The following is a 22,761-nucleotide window of genomic DNA, read 5'->3' on the forward strand; positions in this document are numbered from 1 at the left end:
ATTGTCCACACACTGTATAACTTGGGACAATTATAATAAAAATTTATGCAAGATACTGAACAAGGACAAGATTAATAAAATATTCATTGTGGTTATAACTTGATTTTTCACTATTAAAAGAATTTAATGCACTCTTGAATACACAAAAAACATCCAACTGTTTCATCTAATCGGCAAATGAAGCCAAAATATATTTTGACAAAGGGGCACATCTTGTATCCTACCAAATTCTGAAAGTAATTCATTTCTAATTTAATTTAAATTATAATTTTTCCAATTTCAAGTTTTCAAGCTTGTCTAAAGTAATGACTACAGGAACTTATAAACATTTCCAAAATGTTAAAAAAAAAAAATAATCAGGACTGTAATATACTTCGATATTTTTAATAATATAAATTTTAAATATAAACCTTTTTTCTCTCAGAAAAATGGTATTTAGAAGAGTCACCAATATGAAAAAAGTAGTAAAATTTTTTAACTGCTTTTAATCATTTGACTTATAAGAACTGTCCTCTCTGCGTGATGCAATCACAATAGATATGACACATCATAATCATTGAGTACATTATTTCCAGATGATCTCCTGCTTTTTAACTTAAACCTAAAGCATCCAGAATGCCTACTAATAGTACTTAAGGAAATTACCGTGTCTACTTTACAGGAAAAAAAAGACACCAATATCCACAAATAGAATATCTTTACATATTAACTGCTTGTTTACTTCCTAATCAGTAGGACAGTTTTCTTTCTAAATTAAAATTGGAGGGTTATTTTAAATTAGTGGCCCATAGTACTATTTTAAGAAAGGGAATTAAAATATGTTTGTATATGAGGCAAGGTTGGAGTTGCTTTGCAACTAAAAATATAAACATTTGCCCATTTGTTTTTCAACAGAATTAGTTTTAAATTTAGAAGTAAAGAAATTACAACAGAACACCATCATAACATACCCACAGGTTAAAAACGGCCCCTGAAATAAAACTACATTTAGACACCAACTGTTACACTATATTTCATTAATTCTAAAGTAACACATTTTTATCTCTGAAATCATGGTACACTGATCTAGTTTCAATAAAATGTGGTTTATACAAGATAGTTGAAATTCATGTTTCCTTTAACATTAACGATAGAAAAGGATCCAGGATCCTTGTCTTAACAGGGTAATTGGATGCGTCTGTACCAGCTCAACCAGTGTCTCTGAATAAAGGATCTAAACATATTCTGAGTATCTCAGACCCAACTGCTTATCTTAACGTCTTTTGTTTGAACTATTAAAATCAGTTAGCAAGTTTAAGGAAAGCCAAACGAATATACAAATATGTAGTTTTTCCCTTGCAAAACTGGCCTCCACGTAGGTTATGTTTTATTAGATCTTTTGAAATATTAAGATTACAAAGAATTTGTTAATGACAACAATTAATGGTCTGCCCAAATTACCAACCCAATAATTTCAGTTCAATCTCAGTTCAATAATTACAGAAAATGATGTGATAGTGGCTGAAATATTTTTAAGAGGTAAGGCCATAAAGATAACCCAGATTTTCATATTAAACCACCAGCACTTCAGGTGGAGGGGAATAAAGGTGGTAGAAAACATAATTACACTGGCAAGATCATTTTCCCCTTAAGATCTAATAATGCTAAAGAAAAACCTACAGAGATCGTATATGTGCATGTGTCCAAATAAGGAAAGTTAGAGACTTGCAAATCCAATTTAAATGAAGAAGGAGGAGTTTGTGTTTACGTATATAAAATCACTAGGCAGTTTTTAAAAACTGGAGTAAAGATTATGGAATCTCGTTTCCTTGGATGCTTTTAAAAGAAAGATCAATTATATTTTGTTTCTGATTATTTAAATCAACCTCACTCGAAAGTGGAGATAACTTATTCTAGTTTCTTCTTTTTAATTATCCAGTTAGAATATGATTTTGACAATGCCACTCTGAAACGCAGAGAAGTACATATTCCTTTGTTTCAGTTTTTAAAAAGGAAAAATAAGATAGCATTTAATGTTTGCCACATTCATTTTTGCAATATTATAACCTGCTGACATGAGATACAATTATAAAAAATAAATAAGAGGGACATGATTTGAGGGAGAAAAAAATGTATATATACTGTGCTAAATGATGGATATAAATTAAGATGAAGCTCTTCTACAGCAAATGGACGAAGGATGAGTTTAAATCTCAAAAAAAAAAAAAAGGACCTTAAACACTAATTTTAAATCAATTATACAAGTTCTGAAAAATAATGTCTGTAGCAAAATAGTTGAAGGTAAAATTTTTTCACCAAAGCTGGGAAAGCTATGTGCACAAATATATTTCAAGTGAAGTACTGAATCCTCAGCTAGCCTCAACACTTCTAGGTGGTCTCATTAGCCCGCGGTTTGTTTGATAGCCGAGTCCTCATCCTATCGGAGTATGGTACCTGAGAATATAAGCTTCTCAAAGCATATATCTTCACAGGTCGAGAAAGCCTTCTTCTCTTCCTCGGGCGTTTTTTACCACCATTCCTCTTTCTTCCTGCAGGGGGGCGAGAACCCTGCCCAGGTTGCTTGGGAGCAGAGCCGGGGGCAGCGATCAACTGCTCCTCAGCAGCCGCCACCAGCGGACCCGGCGGACCCGGCGGCGCGGAGGGACCCTGCGGACCCGAGGGAACCCGCGAAACCGACGACCTCAAAACCATGTGCGTGGGGCTCTTCGCTTTCTTTAACTTAGCGACGTCGCGGTTCTTCTTCTTCAGATGCAGTCTAATGAAGGCGCTCCTGGACTGGTATTTGCGACGCAAGAAGGCCGAGTATTTTGAAAGATACTTCCGAATTATATCATTTAGTTTGGTCTGAATCCAAATTGGCCGTTTTTCTGAAGCGATTCTGGGTTGTGGGTGGAGACTAATTGGTTTGTAAACCTTCTGGGGGAAACCTGGCTTATTATCGTTCGTTGCAATCCTCCGCCTCTGAATTTTCTTTCTACCCTCTAAGAACTTACGGGTAACTGCTTTTGAAGAGGTCCCGGCGGCATCGCGGTCCACGAGCGTTACCTGGAAGTTCCTTTCCTTTGGAGCTGCACCAGCGCTCGAAGTCCCTGGCCTTGGCACTGGCTCAGGAGAAACGGGGGCCCCCGGATAGGCCAGTAATTCATCCCTTATGGTCAAAACGGCTGTTGGGTCACAATCTTCAGCATCTTCCTCGCCTGAACTGGAGCTCAGGTCGCTGAGATGAGCTTGAAGCCAGTTAGTTCTGTCAGGGTCTGATACATCTATGCTCAGTGGAGGATTAATTACAATTTTCTTATTCAATGGGTCATAGTAATTAAAGGAGCTCCGTTTATATTTGTACTCTATGCTAACATCTCGACTTCTGGGGGTGCGGTATTTTTTAGAGAAGTTGGCAGTTTCACTGTCCTGAAATTTCATATTTGAAGAAATAACGTAGACTAAGGCATTGGGTTGCAAAGGCTTCAAAACTTTAGTACATGTTTCAGGAAATTCAAGTGTTCCAATTTTCACTTTCTTTTTTGTTTTTTTGTCCTGTAGAAGCGAACGCTTCCCTGTTGGTGAGTCGTCCTCCTGTCCACTGTCTTGTGTGTCTGACTGGTTTGTGAAATTGGTTTGAGTTCCATGGCTGACTTTTACAGCCTGACATCGAGAAGCCAGTCGCCATGATTGTTCATAATAAGGCCTCTTTACTGTAGAATGATGGCTAGATTTATCTAAGGCCACTGAAAAGTCATCGGTATCTGAAATGCCACCTGCATTATCATCACAATCTGAAAGAACTTGAATTGCTGCAGTGTCCTGACTCGGGTCAGTCCAGGTAATCTTTTTTCCTTCATTCAAATTTTTTTTTTTTATTTTCCTGGTCTCACAGTCATCATCAAAGTAACAGTGGAAACGACCCTCCTTAAATTCCTTGACAAGAGCATTAATTTTCATGTCATCTTCTCTCATTATTTGAGACCATGTTTTCCCTACAAATGAAGGAGGGACATGAGGCAAGGCTTCAAGAACAGGTTCATCCGGATTGTCTTCTATGACCTCCTTTGCCTTTTCCAGGTTCCTGACAGGATCAACCACGAAAATAGAGCTTGAATGGGAATCGCGGTTTGTTTCTTCTAGGTCCAGAGACATCTTCTTATATAGTCCTTTTTTATTAACAGCTTCTTGAGTATGGTCAGTGTCAGACTGAAGAGAGAGCTCACACTGAAAACTCATTCCGGAACCACATGGTTCACAGCTCATACTTTCTGGATCTGCATGTTTTAACTTCAGAAGTTTTCCTTTACTAGCCCTTTGATGGACGGCTGACCCAGAAGAGGCATTACAACGCACTGCAGAAACAGGAGATTCACAGTGCTTATCTTTTCGGCCAATAGTTTCGAGACCTTTCCTCTGACAAATGTTGATTCCTTTGTCTTCTTCCTGAAGCTGGTCAGCCATTGGCTGAGAATCGTCTTCCCATTTGAAATTTGTTTTAGGACTATCAGATCCACAACTCTTCTCTTCCGAGTCAATGTATTTCACCATTTCTTTATCAGACCCTTGTGATGAGAGAGTCACAGACCGATCTGGGGGATCTATTTGAAAATTTATTTCAGAACCATAAGACTCACAGCTTGACTCCTGCAGAATAATATAGTCTTTCTTCTGGTTTACTACTTTGAAAGTCTCTTTGGATTGGTGTGCCAGTGATTGAGGAGAGGCTTCACAAACATATCCTATTTCAGAACCACAGGAGTCACAGCACTCACCTTCCAGATCATAACCTTCCGTATTTATACAATTGATTTCTTTGACAGTCATGTGAGGTGAGTCAATCACTGGCTGAAAAGGCATATCAGACTCAGCAATCACTTCACAATCACTATCACTGGTCACCAGGTCCACAAATAGCATCTTTCGAAGATTTGCTTCTTTAACTGACACTTGAAGTTCATTAACCACTATTTCAAGAGGGACATCAGAATCACACATTAATTCAGAATCACTCGGTTCACTGCTCTTTATTTCCATGCCAAGATGCCCTTCCTTTGGAAGATCTATTTCTTTGCACACCACTTGAGATTGGTCAACCTCTAACTGAAAATGAATACCAGAATCACATTTTATTTCAGAAACACTGGGTCCACAGCTCTTATCTTCTAGGTCATGATGACCCCTCTTTTGCAAGTTTATTTCTTTGACAGCCAGAGGAGACTGATCAGTCACGAAGTGAACAGGAACATCAGAATCATAACTTACTTCGAAGTCACCTAGTTTATAGCTCTTATCTTCCAGGTAAATATGGTCTTCCTTCCAAAGACCAACTTCTTTAACAGACTTTTGAAGCTGGTCAGCCACTGACTGAAGATGATCATCAGAAATAAAAGTTATTTCAGGACAAGCGATACTGCTCTTATCTTCCAAACTGGCATGTTCCCCTTCGAGAAGGTGTGGTTGCTCAACCACTGATTGAAGAGGGACATCTGAAACATAAATTATTTCAGAATCACTGGGTTCATAGCCCTTATCGTCCAGACAAACATGTCCTTCCCTCAGAAGATTTATTTCTGCAATAGCATCTTGAATTTCATTAGCCACAGACTGAAGAGATTCATTAGAATCAAAATTTATTTTAGGGTCACTAGCTTCCACAATCTTCCCTTGCAAGTCAACATGCTCCTTCCAAAGGTTCATCCCCTTAACGACTTCTTCAGTTTGGGCAGCCACTGACTGAAAAAGGACATTAGAATCATACACCATTTCAAAACCCTTGGGTTCATCCCTCTTATCTTCCACATCAACTTCATCCTTCCAAAGGCTTATTTCTTTAACAGTTTCTCTAACCTGCTCAGCCACTGACTGAAGAGGATCCTCAGAATCAAAACTCATTTCAGAACCACCAGATTGACTGTGCTTATCTTCTAGCTCAATATGGTCCTGATCCAAAATAGTTATTTGAGGTTGATCAATTATTGACTCAACCAAGAAATCGGAATCCAAACTCATTTCAGAACCACTACATTGGCTGTTCTTATCTTCCACGTTCACATGACCTTCATTCTCAAGGTTTACTCGTTTAATAGCCCCTTCAGGTTTATCAGCCACAGACTGAAGAGAAACACCAGAAGCACGTATTAATTTAGAACCTTTAGTTTGAACCATTTTATTTTTCATTACAACTTTCCCTTCCTTCCTCAGGTTTGTTTTCTTAACCACTTCCTGAAATTGTCCAGTCAACAGCTGAAGAGGGTCACCAGAATCATATCTTATTTTACAATGACTAGATTCACGCTTTTTATCTTCCAGATGAACATTTTGTTCCTTCAAGCGGGTTAGCTGAGGTTGGCCAATGACTGAATGAAGAGGGGCACCAATATCCAAATTTACTGCAAAACCTCTAGAGCCAGTAGTTTTACCTTCTGGGGCAACATGGTCCTCCTTCAAAACAGCAATGTGAGGTGTTTCAGTCATTAAGTGAGGAAGGACATCAGAACCAAACATTATTCCAGAACTGCTATATTTATCACTCTTTTTTTCTAGAACACGTTCTTCTTTCTGAACATTGATTTCTTTGACAGCTATCTGAGGTTCAGTCACTAAATAATGAGGGATGTCAGAATCTGTTTCAGAACCACTAAATTTAGCACTTTTACTTTTGAATTTAGCATGTCTTTCTTTTTGAAGCCATATTTCTTTAACAGCTGTTTCAGGCTTGTGAGTCACTGACTGATGAAGATGGACACCAGAATCCAAACTTGTTTCATAAACACTTAATGCATTATCCTTATCTTGTAAGTGTATATGTTCTTTCTGATGGCTTATCTCATTAACAGCTATGTTAGGATGATCAGTCATTAAATGATAAGAAATGTCAGATTTCAAACTGATTTCAGAAACATTAGGCACATTACCTTTATTTCCCAAGTGTATGTGCTCTTCCTGAAGATTCATTTCTTTAATGGGATCTGTAGAATGTCCAGTCATTGAATGAAAAATACCATAATCCAAACTTAATCCGGAACCACTAGGTTCACTGTCCTTATTTTCTAAGTATATCTGCTCTTCTTTTTGAAGATTTAGCTTTTCCATAGCTACTTCAGGAGGGTCAGTCACTGAATGAGGAGGGACATAAAAATCCAAACTTATTTCAGAACCACTGGGTTCTTCATTCTTCCTCCCTAAGTGTATATATTCTTCTTTCTGAATGATTATGTCTTTAACAGCCAGTTCCGGTTGATTAGTCCCCGAATGAACAGGTATATCAGAATCAAAGGTTATTTCAGCAACACAAGATTTATTAGTCTTGTTTTCCAGAGGACTAGGTTCCTCCACATAAATAGCCACTTGAGACTGGTCAACTCCTGAGCGAAGAAGAATATCAGAATCAAAAGTTATTGCAGAACTATTTGACCCGGAGTGCTCACCTTCCAAGTTAATGTGCCTTTTTCTTATTTCTTCCATGTCCATCTCAGACTGCTCAGTACCTGACATGGCAGGGGGATCAGATTCAAAAGTCAACTCAGAACTGGAGCACCCATAGCTCTTAACTTCCATGTCAACATTTAACTCTTTCAGACTTATTTCACGTTGATCACTAGCTGACTGATAAAGAGAAGCACGAGAATCAGAACTTTGATCAGAATTGCTAGACTTAACGCTCTTATCCTCCAGGTCAACAGCTACTTCTCGGGGGTTCACTTTTTTAACTATTACTCTGGATTGGCCAGCCACTAATCGAGCATCAGTGTGAAAACTCATTTCAGAACCGTGAGAATCATAGTTCATATCCACAGGTTCATTCTTCTCCAGAAGACGTATTTCTTCAACAGTCCTCTGAGATTCATCAGTCACTGTCTCAAGGGAGACCGCATAATCAAGATGGGCTTTAGCACTGGTGGATTTAAGGTTCTTATCTTTCAGGTAGACCTGTCTATCCTTTAGGTTTCTTTCTTTGACAACCAGGTGGGGATGCTCAACTACTGACTGAGGAGAAGCATCATTATCAATACTTGTTTCAGAACAACTCGAACCATAGTTCTTATCAACCAAGCCAATGTGAACCTTCTGAAGTTTCGCTTCTGTGGCAGCCACTGGGAGTCGGTCGCCCACTGACTGAAGAGGAAATGGAGAATCAGTACTTACTTCGGAGCTACTAGATCCATAGTTCTTATCAACCAAGTCAATGTGTTCCTCCTTAGGAAGGTTTACTTCTTTTGCAGGTTGTTGGGGGTAGTCATTGGTTGACTGAAGTAAGGCATCACATTCAAAATTAATCTCAGAATCACTAGATTCATAGCTTTCATCAACCAGGCTAATAGGCTTTGCCTTCTGAACCCTTACACCTTTAACAATTACTTGAGTTCGGTTGGTAGCCAACGGAAGAGAGCCGTCACGATCAGAACTTACTTCAGAAATGAAAGATTTATTATTCTTACACTGCAAATCGGCATATGCTTCCTTTGAAAGGTTTATTTCTTTGGCAGTCACCTTAGATTCATCAGTCGGTGAATGAAAAGGGGAACTGCAGTCAAAACTCATTTCAGAAGCTCTTGATTCATAGTTTTTATCTTCTTGGTCAACCTGCTCCTCTTTCCAAAGGTCTTGCGCAGCCTCTTCGGGTTGATCAGACGCTGACTGAAGAGAGCCACGAGCAAACTTCACTTCAGAAATCACTGAGCTCTTCTGTCCCAAAAAGGCTGACTTATTAAAAACCAAATGCTTTTCCTCTTGGGTATGATCCATATCAGAAAAGAATTTCCCACGGTGCTTTGCAGTAGCATCTTCAAAGATTCCTTTATTAGAAGGCATGCCACTTTTATTCAGGTTGATTCCTTGGTTGACAGCTAATTTGGAAAGAGATTCAGATTTTAAGGAGCCTTCAGTGCCCATAAATTCACGGACTTTAGCGCCAGCTGACAAAGTTTTACACTGAGATTTTTCATCTTCCTGTATAATCAATTTATCTGAATTCGTACCTAAAGATTTCCTATTTGGTTCTTTACGTTTCTGATAGGAAACTGAAGAAGTTTCTAGACTGGATGACAGCACAGGATTTCTAGAGCCCCTGTCTGGCTGTTCAACGTATCTGTCAACTTTGTTTGGGTCACATTTTCTGACTGAATCTGAACTGGCTGCAGCTGGTAACCTAGTAGTTTTAGTTGTAACTGGTCTATCAAAGGAACTTCCAGCTAAACAACTAGCAGGAGCACTAGAAATCACTGATGGACATATTAAGCTTGGTCTAGTATGTGTAGCTTGGCCAATACCAACTGGATTAAATTCTTTCATGCCACTCCCAATTTTCTGAACAAACCCCAAGGGCTGCTGTTGTCCCTTCTCCAGTTTTTGAATAACTGATGGTCTAACTGAAACACCCTGTATATATTCCTGAGATTTGCTGGGTCTAGAATGCAACTCTTTACTAGGTTCAAAACCCTTGGTGGAGCTCTCTCCTTTGACTCCAGCAGCATCCTCAGTCGCTCCTTCAGAAACAGAATCATCAACAGGAACCACTTCAGGAGGTGACGCAGTATTCGTAAGAAGTCTCTCATTTTGGGTTGATCTAAAAAGCAAGGGGGGAAAATCCATAAAAATACTCTAATATCTATTTAAAATGTTACAATAAAGGCACAATAATGTTATTTTCTTTCTATCCTGGGCCCGCTTGTCAGAGGACAAAGAATCAAGGCAATCACATGAGGCTGTACCCTGTATGTATTTGCAGGCAGGGAAATCAGCACAGAAGGTGAAGGCAGCTCCACCAATTGCTACTTAATAAACACAAATGGCTCCTAAACATAAAACACTGTTAAAAAAAAAAAAAAGCCATATATCATTTATCAGAGTGGTAAACAGCAAAAAGTGTTACATAATTACATAACCTTCTAGGCTTCAGTTCTCTCAAAAAAAGAACGGAATATTACTTTCCCTCATGAGATTGTTTTGAGGAGTAAATTAGTTGTTATATGTAAAGAGCATTTTTTTAAAAGCCTGGAAAATATAATCATCCACAAATGTTAGCTATTATTTAACACACTGTTGGGTTTTTTAAGTTTTTATTTAAATTCCAGTTAGTTAACATACAGTGTAACATTAGTTTCAGGTGTACAATTTAGTGATTGAACACTTCCATACGACGCCCCCGGTGCTCATCACAAATGCGCTCTTTAATCCCCATCACCTATTTCACCAATCCCCCCACCCACCTCCCCTCTGGTAACCATCAGTTTGTTCTCTATAGTTAAGAGTCTGTTTCTTGGTTAGCCTCTCTCTCTTTTTTCCTTTGCTCATTTGTTTCGTTTCTTAAATTCCACATGAGTGTAATCATAATAGTATTTGTCTTTCTGACTGACTTATTTCACTTAGCATGATACTCTAACTCCATCCACGTCATTACAAATGGCAAGATTTCATTCTTTTTATGGCTGAGTAATATTCCAGTGTGCATATGTGTGTATGCGCCACATTTTCTTTATCCATTTATCAGTCAATGGACATTTGGGCTGTTTCCATAATTTGGCTATTGTAGATAATGCTGCCATACACAAAAATAAATTCAAGATGGATTAAAGACTTAAAGGTGACACATGAAACCATTAAAATCCTAGAGAACACAGTCAGTAACCTCTTTGACATCGACCACAGCAACTTCTTCCTAGACATGTCTCTGAAAAAATAAACTATTGGGACTTCATCAAAATAAAAAGCTTCTGCACAGTGAAGAAAACAATCAACAAAACTAAAAGGCAAGGGAGAAGATATTTGCAAATGACATATCTGATAAAGGGTTAGTATCCAATTATATAAAGAACTTATAGAACTCAACACCCCAAAAACAAATAATCCAATTAAAAATGGGCAGGAGACATGAACAGACATTTTTCCAAAGAACACATACAGACGGCCAACAGACACATGAAAAGATGCCCAACATCACTCATCATCAGGGAAGTACAAATCAAAACTACAATGAGATGTCACCTCACACCTCACTGTCAGGATGGCTAAAATCAGGGGTGTCTGGGTGGCTCAGTCAGTTAAGCATCCGACTCTTGGTTTCGGCTCAGGTCATGATCTCACAGTCATGACAGCAAGCCCTGCATCAGGTTCTGTGCTGGGCCTGGAGCCTGCTTAAGATTCTCTCTCCCCTCTCCCTCTGCCCCTCCCCCCCCGGAAAAAAAATTTTAAATGCCAAGAGGAGTCTAAGGAGACAAGTTAATGGAACATGGTTATCCCAGATGGGACCTTGAAACAGAAAAAGACATTAGGTAAAAACTAAGAACAGCTGAATGAACTACAGAACTTAATGTATTAATATTGGTTCATTAATTGTAACAAATGTGCCATACTAATGTAAGTTGTTAGTAATAGGGAAATTAGGTGGAGAGGGTATATAGGAACTCTCTGTACTACTTTCTCAAGTTTTCTGTTGCTCTAGGGGCACCTGGGTGGCTCAGGCGGTTAAGCGTCTGCCTTCGGCTCAGGTCATGATCCCAGGGTCCTGGGATCGAGCCCCACATCAGGCTCCCTGCTCGGCAGGAAGCCTGCTTCTCCCTCTCCCACTCTCCCTGCCTGTGTTCCCTCTCTCGCTGTGTCTCTCTCTGTCAAATAAATAAATAAAATCTTAAAAAAAAAAAAAAGTTTTCTGTTGCTCTAAAACTGTCCTAAAATGCAATCTATTAAAAATAAGTTTTTTGGGGTGCCTGAGTGGCTCAGTCGTTAAGCGTCTGCCTTCGGCTCAGGTCATGATCCCAGGGTCCTGGGATCGAGCCCCGCATCGGGGTCCCTGCTCGGCGGGAAGCCTGCTTCTCCCACTCCCACTCCCCCTGCTCGTGTTCCCTCTCTCGCTGTCTCTCTCTGTCAAATAAATAAATAAAATCTTTAAAAATAAATAAAATGCTTTAAAATAAGTAAGTTTTTTAAAATAGATTAACACCTAAAAAATACCTTTATTAAATATTTTTCAATTTGAGATGCTTCAATCATCTAAGAGAAATGTATACATGCGTCAGCCACATGCAACTTTTTTTAACATGTCATAAATATCATTATTTCTTTCCCATAAAAATTTATCACAATTAACACTAAAAGAACATTTTTTGGTATTTGTAAAATTAAAAAGTTAACCCAGATACTAGAATAATATGATAGGGCAAAAAAATTCCAAAAGGTTTCATACTTCTGAACTCTGATCAATAAAACTGCAGTACAATCACCACTTTACCCTAGTTTTTCAGAACCCTGGAAGACCATCTCCATTTATTTGTCTTAAAGACTATCACAACATTCTCAAAATAAAATTAATCTTATAACGTTTAACAAGGAAAAGGAAGGCAGAATCATAAACCAAACAATTAGGCAAAATCCCAAAAAAGTTAGGAATCAGATCATCTAAATGCTTTGATTTACATCTGTATTTGCATGTGGTTAAAATTAAGAATGAAATCACAATCTATATTTCTACTCATTTTATTTTATTTTATTTTTTAAAGATTTTATTTATTTATTTGACAGAGAGAGACACAGCGAGAGCGGGGACACAAGCAGAGGGAGTGGGAGAGGGAGAAGCAGGCCTCCCGCTGAGCAGGGATCCTGATGCGGGGCTTGATCCCAGGATGCTGGGATCATGACCTGAGCCGAAGGCAGAGGCTTAACAACTAAGCCACCCAGGTGTCCCAATATTTCTACTCATTTTAAACTAATTTCACAACAAAAAAGCCCTCTAAAAATCTAACCATTAAAGATTAAAAACCCTCTCTTTTATATAATTCTTGTGCTAAATTTTTGAAATCTATAAGTAAAATTTAAAAACTACATATCAAATCTATGAGGTGATCAAAATGGAAACCTCACACTTTTAAATCTTCCACTAAAAAAAGAATTAGTAGGCACAAATTAACTAAATGAGCACTTAATTCAGGAAGAAAGATAATCAAATTCCCCCCACCCAGGAAATTTGAGAAAATTAATTAGGAAAAAGAAAAACCAATAAACAGAAAACAAAAATAAAGCAAGAGCTGATTTTCAAGAAGGCTAAAATAATAGAAAAACCTACAATGTCTAGATAAGGGGGGGAGGGAAGAAATTTTTAAAAATAAACTCTACAATTTAGAATGTTTATAAACATAAATAATGTGTTAGCATGGGATTAAAAAAACTCAAGGTAAGAAAATGGAATTCAAAATCAGATATACTGATGGGAAAATACGTATAGATACACAAATAGAGGAATTTAGTTTATGTTACAGGTGACATTTTTTTGTTTTTAAAGTAACTCCACAACCAACATGAGGCTCAAACCCCCAACCAGGAGACCTAGAGTTGCATGCTCTACCCACTGAGCCAGGCAGGCGCCCTTACAGGTGACATTTTATATCAGTGGAGATAATTAATATACTTCTACAAAAAAATAAGAAGTCCTACTTCACACCACATATAATAACATTAATTCCAGGAAGATTAAAAATATTTAAAAGCAGAAATAAGGACATGAAGAAAAAGACATGAAAGAAGCCATAAAGGAAAATTCCCTTACATATATTAGGTCAAAATGTTTAATTTCTATATGGTAAAAGACAATACACACAGATGAAAGACATATGACAGATGTTGGGAAAATAATTATAACATATTTAAAATACAAAGGACTATTATCTACAAATACTGAATACAAATCCAAAATATATAAAAAATAGAAAAACAGGCAACATCTACAAACAATTCATAAAATAAACATATAGCTAATAAACATATATAAAGAGATGTTCTATTTTACTCTTAAGTAAATAAAGGCTAATGAAGGGATATGCTTTTTTGGCCTATTATGTTATGGGGGGGAGGGAAGAAGTTGCTAATCCCAGTGTTAGCAAGAGTGACAGAAAAATGAGCGCTCTCATAGACTACTGGTGTATATATATGTTATATAAATTGTATATAAATTGTATATAAATTGGCATAGCCTTCTAAGGAAGTGTCTCAAGAATTTTAAAGTTCCACACACAGCTTGAGCAACAAAATAAGTAAGAGTAAAGGATTAAAACCCACAGAAGACACAGCCATGAGTTTATAATGACATAAATAGATACTCGAATAAGTGAGGGAACAAGAAAGCTCTTCTTTATGAAGGCTAATTAATACACGTAATAACTGTTTCAGGGAAGAATCATCAATTAATGCTTACAATAAGTGGGTGGAAATAAGATGAGAAACAGCGTATTTATTTACATAGTCTCAAAGTACTTCTCCACAAGTCTTACTAATTATAATGGGGAAAAGAGTAACATTAATAGTAGAGAAGCCCCTTAATTAAGTGATCCAAGTTAACATCACCAGCCATGAGACATGACAACAACATGGGTCTCTTTAATACACTGAGAAGGGCACAACATCAATTATAATTTATTCTTGTTCCAAATGCAAACCTCAGTTTAATCATGAGAAAATGTCAGGCATACTCCAATTTGGGGACATCCTACAAAATAACTGGCCAGCAGTGTCTGAGGCTTGAAAGCAAAGACTGAGGAGCTGATCCTGATTAAGGGTGTCTGAGGAGATGGGGCAACTAAATGCCGTATGTGATCCTGGACTGAATCCTGGTCCCAGAAAAAGGACATTAGTAAGACAACTGACAAAATCTGAATAAGGTCTATAAATAGTATGGCATCGATGTAATTTCATGGATTTTATCATTGTACTGTCATTATTTTAGATTTAACATCTGAAGAAGTCAGAGGAAAGTTATACAAGAATTTCTTGTACCAGTTTTGTGACTTCTCTGTAAGCCTGAAATTATTCCAAAATGAAAGGTTAAAAGATAAAAAATATTTTTTAAGGCTCAGAAACTTTAGCCCAGAAGTTCAAGTTCTAGGAATCTACACCACAAGAAATAGCTGCATGTACAAATATGTCTGTTGAAGCATTGCTTATACAAGCTATAAACTGGAAATTTATACTGACCCCAACATAATCTGTCTTTCCAACAGCTAAGAAAGAACATTTATTTTTTAAACTTTTTCCCCATTTAAACTTTTTCTCCATTTGCTAAATTCTGGGTTGTGACTTGCAAAGCAAAGCATTCAAAAAGTTTATCCTTTTTCTACTGCTGGTGCTTATCTCAACTATTCTGCACAGATATGCTAATAATCTGTTTTGCTTTAGCTCATACAGCTGTAGCTGCAACTTGCACATAGTTCTTAAACTAATCTTGTTTTTCTTTGACATAGGACATTAACTCTTAAATATTTTCAAAATATTTATTTTTATTAAAACAACCAAAACATCGATACAAGAAAAAGCTATCAAGACGCTGACAGATCATTTAAAAGCCAATTCTATTTGCTATCTCTTCGATTCAGTTAGCAAATAATTCAGTTAAGGTGGAACTGACTTAGTTTTTACTTACTCTGCTACAGTCACCAGCTGGTCTGTTCCTGATCTTTCAAAGGCTCTTTTTGCCCCCACCATTACCCCTGCTTAATCTTATGACATACTTAGTAGAATACCTTAATGATGTATAACTATTTATTGACCTAAGACTTCTCTTTAGAAAAAAGCATGGTGTGGTCCCTATCTTTTAGAGTGAAATTTCTTATTTAAGCTAGAAAAGATTTTAAAATAGCAGCAAAGAGAAGTTACTAGGTAAAATTTCACTTCATATTCCTTAATGAAAAGATTCATTTTAAAAAGTACTAGAAAGTTCGCACAAACATCGACTATAACACATAATAACTCTGTACTAACAGAATGCCGCTCAGCTACTTTACCTGCTTTCTTGAGAATGATATGGGTGGTGCCGGAGCACGTCCTGCAAGAAACGTTCCATCAAGCTAGTGGTGCCCATCCGCTGTCGATTCTGTGTGGTCAAGTATCTGTGCTGAGCACTGGACATATGCTATTAAAAAGAAAAAACACACTAAACAGTTTTAAACAGGTAATACTCATTAGTAGTGAGAGTTTCACAAATGGATTCATTTAGAAATTCCTGGCAGAAGTATAAATTGATATAGCCTTTCTGCAAAGCAATTCTAAAATGTGTATCTAAAAACCACAGAAGTATCTTTCCCTTGGATATAGTAATTACATTTCTCTAAATCTCTCCCTAAGGAAATCATCCTAAATGTGGATGCTTTATGCAAAAGATGATGCTTATCACAGCATAACAACAAAAAACTGGAAATCTCCAAAGTGTCTAACAGTAAAATCTATAATATGACCTAAGATGTAATACTACGAAACTATCTAAAATAATACGAAAAATTTTACATAACATAGAGAAATGTTAGTAAGAGAAAAATGGGGGATGCAAAAATCACACGTATGCTTTTACCTAAAACTGTGGTTTTAAAACATACAAACAAAAATAAAATAAAATAAAATGAAATGTACAGACAAATCAATGGAAGAAAATACACCAAAATCTTAAAAGCATTTACATCTGTGAGGTACATTTAAAAGTAATTTTAATTTTTTTCTTATAAATTCTTATATTTGTACCGAGCAAATATTTTTATAATAAAAATCTGTTCAAAGAGAGAAGAGGGTTGGATCACTGTATTTGCAAAAGTTGAAGATTAATACACAAAAAGTCTATCATTTCTCTTCAGAGATTACAAATCCTCACTTAAACAGAATTCTGGAATAAATACACAGAATTTTTCTGTTTTGTAATTCTCTCCACAGAAACAGTTTGGGTTCACAAGTATTATTTAGTGACCTATCAAAAGGGATGGGAAAGAAGTCTAACATCTACTGAGCACCTATAACATATCAAACACAGTGCTATTCCATTCATGCAGTAATCTCATCGAATTTTCACTGAGTATGACTCTTGTCCCCATTTTGATATAAAGAAATTAAAGCACAAAGAATTGGAGTAAACTGCCTCAAGCTGGGTATCTAGCCAGTAACAATTAAGCCAGGATTTCGATCTGCATCTACCTCTAAAGCTTATCTTCTTTCCCTATATCACACTACTGCTAATGCCGTATTTCCAACATGAGTTACTGACAATTTAGTAACATGTTTTCATTTAACAATACCCGGGGAAAGTCATACTTTAAATACCATAGTAAAGATGCCAAAAGAACTTAAACCAGGCTGCCAGCTCCTGACCACTATTACAGCTCCTGGAATTCTCTCCTTCCATGCTGACTTCAGGGGTCTACTCTGATGCTGCCTTAGCCCCAGTAACAGTCTGAATCATGACAGTCTCAAGATCCTCTGGCCTCAAAGCTCCCCACTGTCCAGTACCCTAGCCCACCTGTTTCATGAAGGGAACAAAGGTACAAGGAAACAAATAAAGGTTCAATTAAAATCCAACCTCATCCTCTCTCTGCCTCAGTAAAAATTTTAAAAAGGCAACATGAATGGAGAATTTACACTGACACAAACCACAGAAAACACCACACTATATAGCCCAGAAGGTGTCAGTTTCTTTAAATTTCCTTAATTGACATTTACATAAAGGTAAGTGCACAAATCATATGTATAGCTCAATAAATTATCACAAAATAAACACATCCATAACCATCTATCCATGAAAAACTAATGAGCACTCAGAACCCTTCTAATGTCCCAGACCAATCAAATATTCCTTTCCTCTTCCCCCAAATTAACTATAATCTAAATTTTAATATAGATTAGGTTTGAAAGTTTCTAAATTTAAGGGTAGTCATACAATGTATATGCTCTTTTACATTCATCTTCTTTCACTCCACATCTGTAATACTCATCCATAATAGCTGTAGTCTGTTCGCTTTAATTTCTGTATAGTATCCCATCGTACGAATATACCTTATATTATTTATTCATTGCATTCTTGATGGACATTTGTGTCATTCACAGCTCATGGCTGTTATAAATTATGCTGCAAAAAACTTTCTTCTATGTGACTTTTGGTGCCCACGTGCATACATTTTTGTTGAGTGTATTACTAAGGGTGGAACTTCTGGGTCATAAGGTTTGCATATGCTCAGCTTTAGTACCCTCTGTTGACTAGTCTTCCAAAGTTGCTGCACCAATTTGTACCCTCCCCAGCAATGTATCATAGTTTCCATTCCTCTCTCTCCTCGTCAACACTTGCCATTGTCAGTCTCTTTAATTTTAGCTACTGAAGAGGGGGGTTCATGTTATATCACTGTTGCTTTAATTTGCAATTTTTGTGATAGCTTTTCATTTTCCTGGCCACCTGGATATCTTCTTTTATGGTGTGTCCAAGTCTCTTCCTGTCTTTCAAGTGCATGTTTGTTTTTTTTTTAACGAACTACAGAGATTATTTATTCTGAACATGAGCTCTTCTTTCAATTATGTTTCAAGTATCATTCCCTGTGGCTTACCTTTTCACTTTCTTTTTTTTGGGTGGGGTGTTCATAAAGTTTATTTGTATGTGTGTGTGTGTGTTTTCCAGGAATAGTTACAAGGCACTTTTCTACTTTCTTAATCATCTCTCATTGCTTCCTAACTTAACTGCAGTCCAATTTACCAATTTTTTTTGTCGGTGCTTTCTGTTACCAGTTTAGGAAATCTCTCCCTACCTCAAATCACGGAGATTTTCTATTGATTTCTAGAAGCTTGATTGTTTTACCTACAATATTTACATCTACCATCTACCTGGAACTGACTTTTGTATCCAGGATGATTTAGGAATAGAGTTTCATTTCTTTTTCTCCATACGGATAGCCAATTGACCCAGTACCATTTACTGAAAAAAGTCCTGTCCTCACCATTCTTTAGTGCCACATTTGTCACAAATCAAATATCTGTTTCTGAAGTTTCTGGTTTATTTCCATAATCTTTCTAATTTTGCACCATTGTCTTAAAGACTGTAGTTTAGTAATAAATTTGGATAGCTATTACTTCTGACTTTGTTCTTCTTCTTCAAGATTATCCTGGTTCTTCTTAGCCTTTTGCATGTACGTACGTATTTTTAGAATAGGCTTAATTTTCATTAAACTTAATTTTTCTGGAATTTTGTTTGGAATTTCATTGAATCAATATATATGTTTGGGGAGAAATGACATGTTTATAATACTGATTTTCTCAATCCATGAACATAGTATATCACACCAATTATTTAATTTTTCTTAAATTTCTCTCGATGTTTATACTTTTCTATATAAAAACCTTATACATATTTTGTTATATTTATTCCTGAAGAGTTGACGTTCTTTGATGCTGTTGTAAGCATTTTTTTAAATCTCATTTTCTGTGTGGCGTTGGATATAAAAATACAATTTCTTTTTATGTTGGCCCAAGAAACTTTTTAAACTCACCAAAAAAAATTTAAAAATAAAAAAACAAAAAATAAACTCACTTATCAATTCTAACAGTTTACCTAGATATCTTTAGGATTTTCTATGTCCATAATCACAGTGTGTACAAATAATGTTTTGTTTCTTTTTATCTAATCGTTGTCATTTTAATTTTTCTTTCCTTATTTCCCTGGCTAAATCTCCAATAAAATATTAAATATAGTTTAATTCCTAGCACCAAGTCTATTTTCACTTAATATTCTACTGGTATATTTGGATTTAATCTTTGTTTTTATTTTTAAATCTGTGTTTTATTATTCTTGCCTGTCCGATGCCCCTATTTCTCCTCTTTTTTGCCTTCTTGTGGATTGCTTTTTATTATTCCAAGTTTCCCCTTTCTGTTAACTTGGCAGTTAGTTATAGGCTAGGCTCTTTTTCTAGTCTATTAGTGGTAACAGATTATAACAAGCAGCCCTGACCTACCAAGATCTAAAATTACTTGTTACTTCTACTCTCTTCTTGAGCAAAGACTTAACTTGATTTACTCTCTTTCCAGTTTCTATGCCACTGTTGTGACTCCCTCCTACAAGATACTATTTATTTAGATTGCCTACCACCTTTGCATTGATCTTCATGCCTTCCCACCTCTCTGGGCTTCCAACTGGAATCATCTTCCTTCTATCTGAAGAACTCTTTTTAGGATTTCCTTCAGTAAGGGTCTGCTGCCGACAAATTCCCTTAATTTTTGTTTTCTGAAAATATTTCTATTTCACCTTTTTTTTTCAAGGATGTATTTCTTAAGCATAGAATTATAAGTTGGTAATTGTATTCTGTCTTTTGGCTTCCATTGTTTCTGTTGAATATTCACCTAGATCTAGGCCCTGTATTTCTCTACTGCCTTAAAAGTTCTCCAAAGTCATGAAACTTATCCATTTCTTTATTTACTTAAGGCTTTATACTTAGCACAAATTACTCTGACTGTCAACAGTCTTTTTTTAGGGGTGCCTGTGTGGCTCAGTCGTTAAGTGTGTGCCTTCGGCTCAGGTCATGATCCCAGGATCCTGGGATTGAGCCCCGCATCAAGCTCCCCGCTCTGCGGGAAGCCTGCTTCTCCCTCTCCCACTGCCCCTGCTTGTGTTCTCTCTCTCACTGTCTCTCTCTCTGTCAAATAAATAAATAAAATCTTTAAAAAAAAAAGTCTTTTTTAATGTCTGTTTAATGCATGAGTATCCAAATGTCTAAAAATTATTTTAAACCTTAAGAAAAAGTTAGACTGAATGCTTACTGAATAGAGCTTGTAGTTAAAGATTTAGTATGTTTTATTAATATCAAAAGTTCAGCAAATAATCTTCCAGTCAAGTGATGCTATAATTTACCAATCGTGATAGAAACACTAAAGAGAGCTTTGAGATTTATTACCTGCTGCCTCATGTTTATAACCAACATTAGAAAGTATTTTTTTTTAAAAGGCAGAGATGTAGAAATCACAACAATAAAAACTTTTCCTTAGTATGAATTTAAATGATGACTGTTGACAAACAAATACCACTAAATAGCTGAATTTTTATGTATTACAACTTGTCTTAGATATCACTTATGATAAAACAGTTTAGCACTAACAGGACCAGAGCTTCATTATATTACTACTTCACCTATGACACAATTCTCAGCTTAGACCCTGAAGAAAACCTTGAGACTTTTCCAAGTTAACAATCCCGGTCAGAAGACTACAGCTACTATTACCATGATTACTTATTTCAAAATGTCCATATACAATGCTTCACAAACTCTTCCAACAAAAAGGAGCACTACTCAATTCATTCTATGAAGCTCAATACCAAAACCAAAGACATCACAAGAAAAGAAAGATACAAACAATATCTCTTATGAATATAGATGTAAAAATCCTCCACAAAATGCTGGCAAACCAAATCCAGCAACATACAGAAGGATTAAACACCATGACCAAGTGGGATTTAGCTCAGGGATGCAAAATTGGTTTAACAGCTAAAACTCAAGTCAATATAATTGCTACAGACTGAATTGTGCCCCCCCCACCCCATTCATACGTTGAAGTTCTAACTCCCAATGTGACTGTCTTTGGAGACAGGGCTTTTAGGAGGTAATTAAAATCACAATATATTAAAAAAAAAAAAAACTAACTGGAAATGAACCAAAGACCTAAATGTAAGAACAAAAACTATAAAACTCTTGGAGGAAAATACGAGGCATAAATCTTCATGACCTCGGATTAGGCAATCTTTTATGACACCAAAAACACAAGCAACAATAGGAGGGAAAAAAAGCTACATTTAACTACAGCAAAACTTAAAAGATTTGTGTGTGAAAGCATAAACTTCAAAGTCCTTCCCTTATTCTATAATGTCTTATAGAATCTAATCCTCTGAATTCTTCACCTCTCACTTAACACCCGCCCCCCACCTGACCAGCACCGAAGCCCCAGCCCCGTTGGCTGCTGGCTTTTGGTTAGCATGCTAACCACCCCTCTGCCTTGGGGTCTCTGTCTTTGTTCTCTCTTCCTGCTACCTAGAAATTCCTCCCCCAGAAATAAAGCAAGCCTGGACCCCACACTTCGTTCAAATCTCAACTCAAATGTCACTTCCTTCACCTCACCTGGCCACCCTATCTAAAACTGCACTCTCTTCTCTCTTTTATTTTCCTCATAACATTTATCCCAATCTGACATATCCTGTACTAAAACGTATATGACTATTTATTTTCTGTCTTACCACACTACAAAGTAAACTTCATGAAAAAAGGGACCTGGACTGGCTCATAGTCATATCCTGAGAACCTTAAACAGTGTCTACCAACGAGAAGGTTCACAACATGGTCTGTTCAGTGGATGAAAAAATGAATTTACTTTATTAAATAAACGAGGGCTTCTGAGGTATAAGCACATTGTCAGGACGCTCTCACCTGTTCCAGGTTATTATAGCGCACGCAGCAGTAGCTGCAGTATCCTTGTCTGTTCTGCATGGTGAATAACCCAAGTCAGGTGGCTACTGTCCTGGAGTACTCAAACTGAAAAAAAAAGAGAAATGGTAAAAACACAATCATTCCTTACTACCATGAGGAAAACAGCTTTGATAAGATCAGAGAACAGAAATGCATTCCTCAGTCCAACCCCCTCTTCTTTCTAGTAATTATGAAATTAGATAAGGCTGCCATGAGCTGCTGAATCCATCGGTGACCCTGGAGTAGATAGGAGAGCTGTGCATCTTCTCTCTCTTTCTTTTTTTTTAAGATTTGTTTATTTATTTGACAGAGAAAGAGAGAGCGAGCACAAGCGGGGGAGTGGCAGAGGGAGAAGCAGACTCCAGTGTTACACCTAACGTCTAATTCTGTCATGAGAATAAAGATACCACATGTACTTTCTGCTTAATCCAAAAAGGGGCAGATTTTAAAATAAATTATCTGACAGAGTTGCTAAAAATCAAAGTAACAACTAATTCGTGTCTGAAACACAAGACACTTCTCTTCTGACAACCACATAAACCAAATTATA

At 36.8% G+C, this 22,761-nt stretch overlaps 1 protein-coding gene across 5 annotated transcripts in view; it reads right to left on the bottom strand.

Moving 5' to 3' along the window:
- Positions 1-418: 418 nt before the first annotated feature.
- The window catches only part of ZDBF2 (zinc finger DBF-type containing 2), a 29,186-nt gene continuing 6,843 nt past the window's right edge, over positions 419-22,761 (bottom strand). For 4 of the 5 annotated variants that reach the window (XM_032403768.1, XM_032403776.1, XM_032403759.1 and 1 more), the window contains exons 4-6: positions 22,173-22,277; positions 15,747-15,874; positions 419-9,547 (exon numbers count right to left, since the gene is read on the bottom strand). In XM_032403768.1, coding sequence (XP_032259659.1) covers positions 2,368-9,547; positions 15,747-15,874; positions 22,173-22,232 — 7,368 coding nt within the window. In that variant the 5' untranslated portion in view covers positions 22,233-22,277 and the 3' untranslated portion in view covers positions 419-2,367. Of the gene's footprint in view, positions 9,548-15,746; positions 15,875-19,849; positions 20,252-22,172; positions 22,278-22,761 lie in introns of those variants that run through there. The other variant, XM_032403795.1, reaches the window with a different exon arrangement.

Source organism: Phoca vitulina, unplaced genomic scaffold (assembly GCF_004348235.1).
Source record: "Phoca vitulina isolate PV1807 unplaced genomic scaffold, GSC_HSeal_1.0 scaffold1, whole genome shotgun sequence".
Taxonomy (NCBI): Eukaryota; Metazoa; Chordata; class Mammalia; order Carnivora; family Phocidae; genus Phoca; species Phoca vitulina.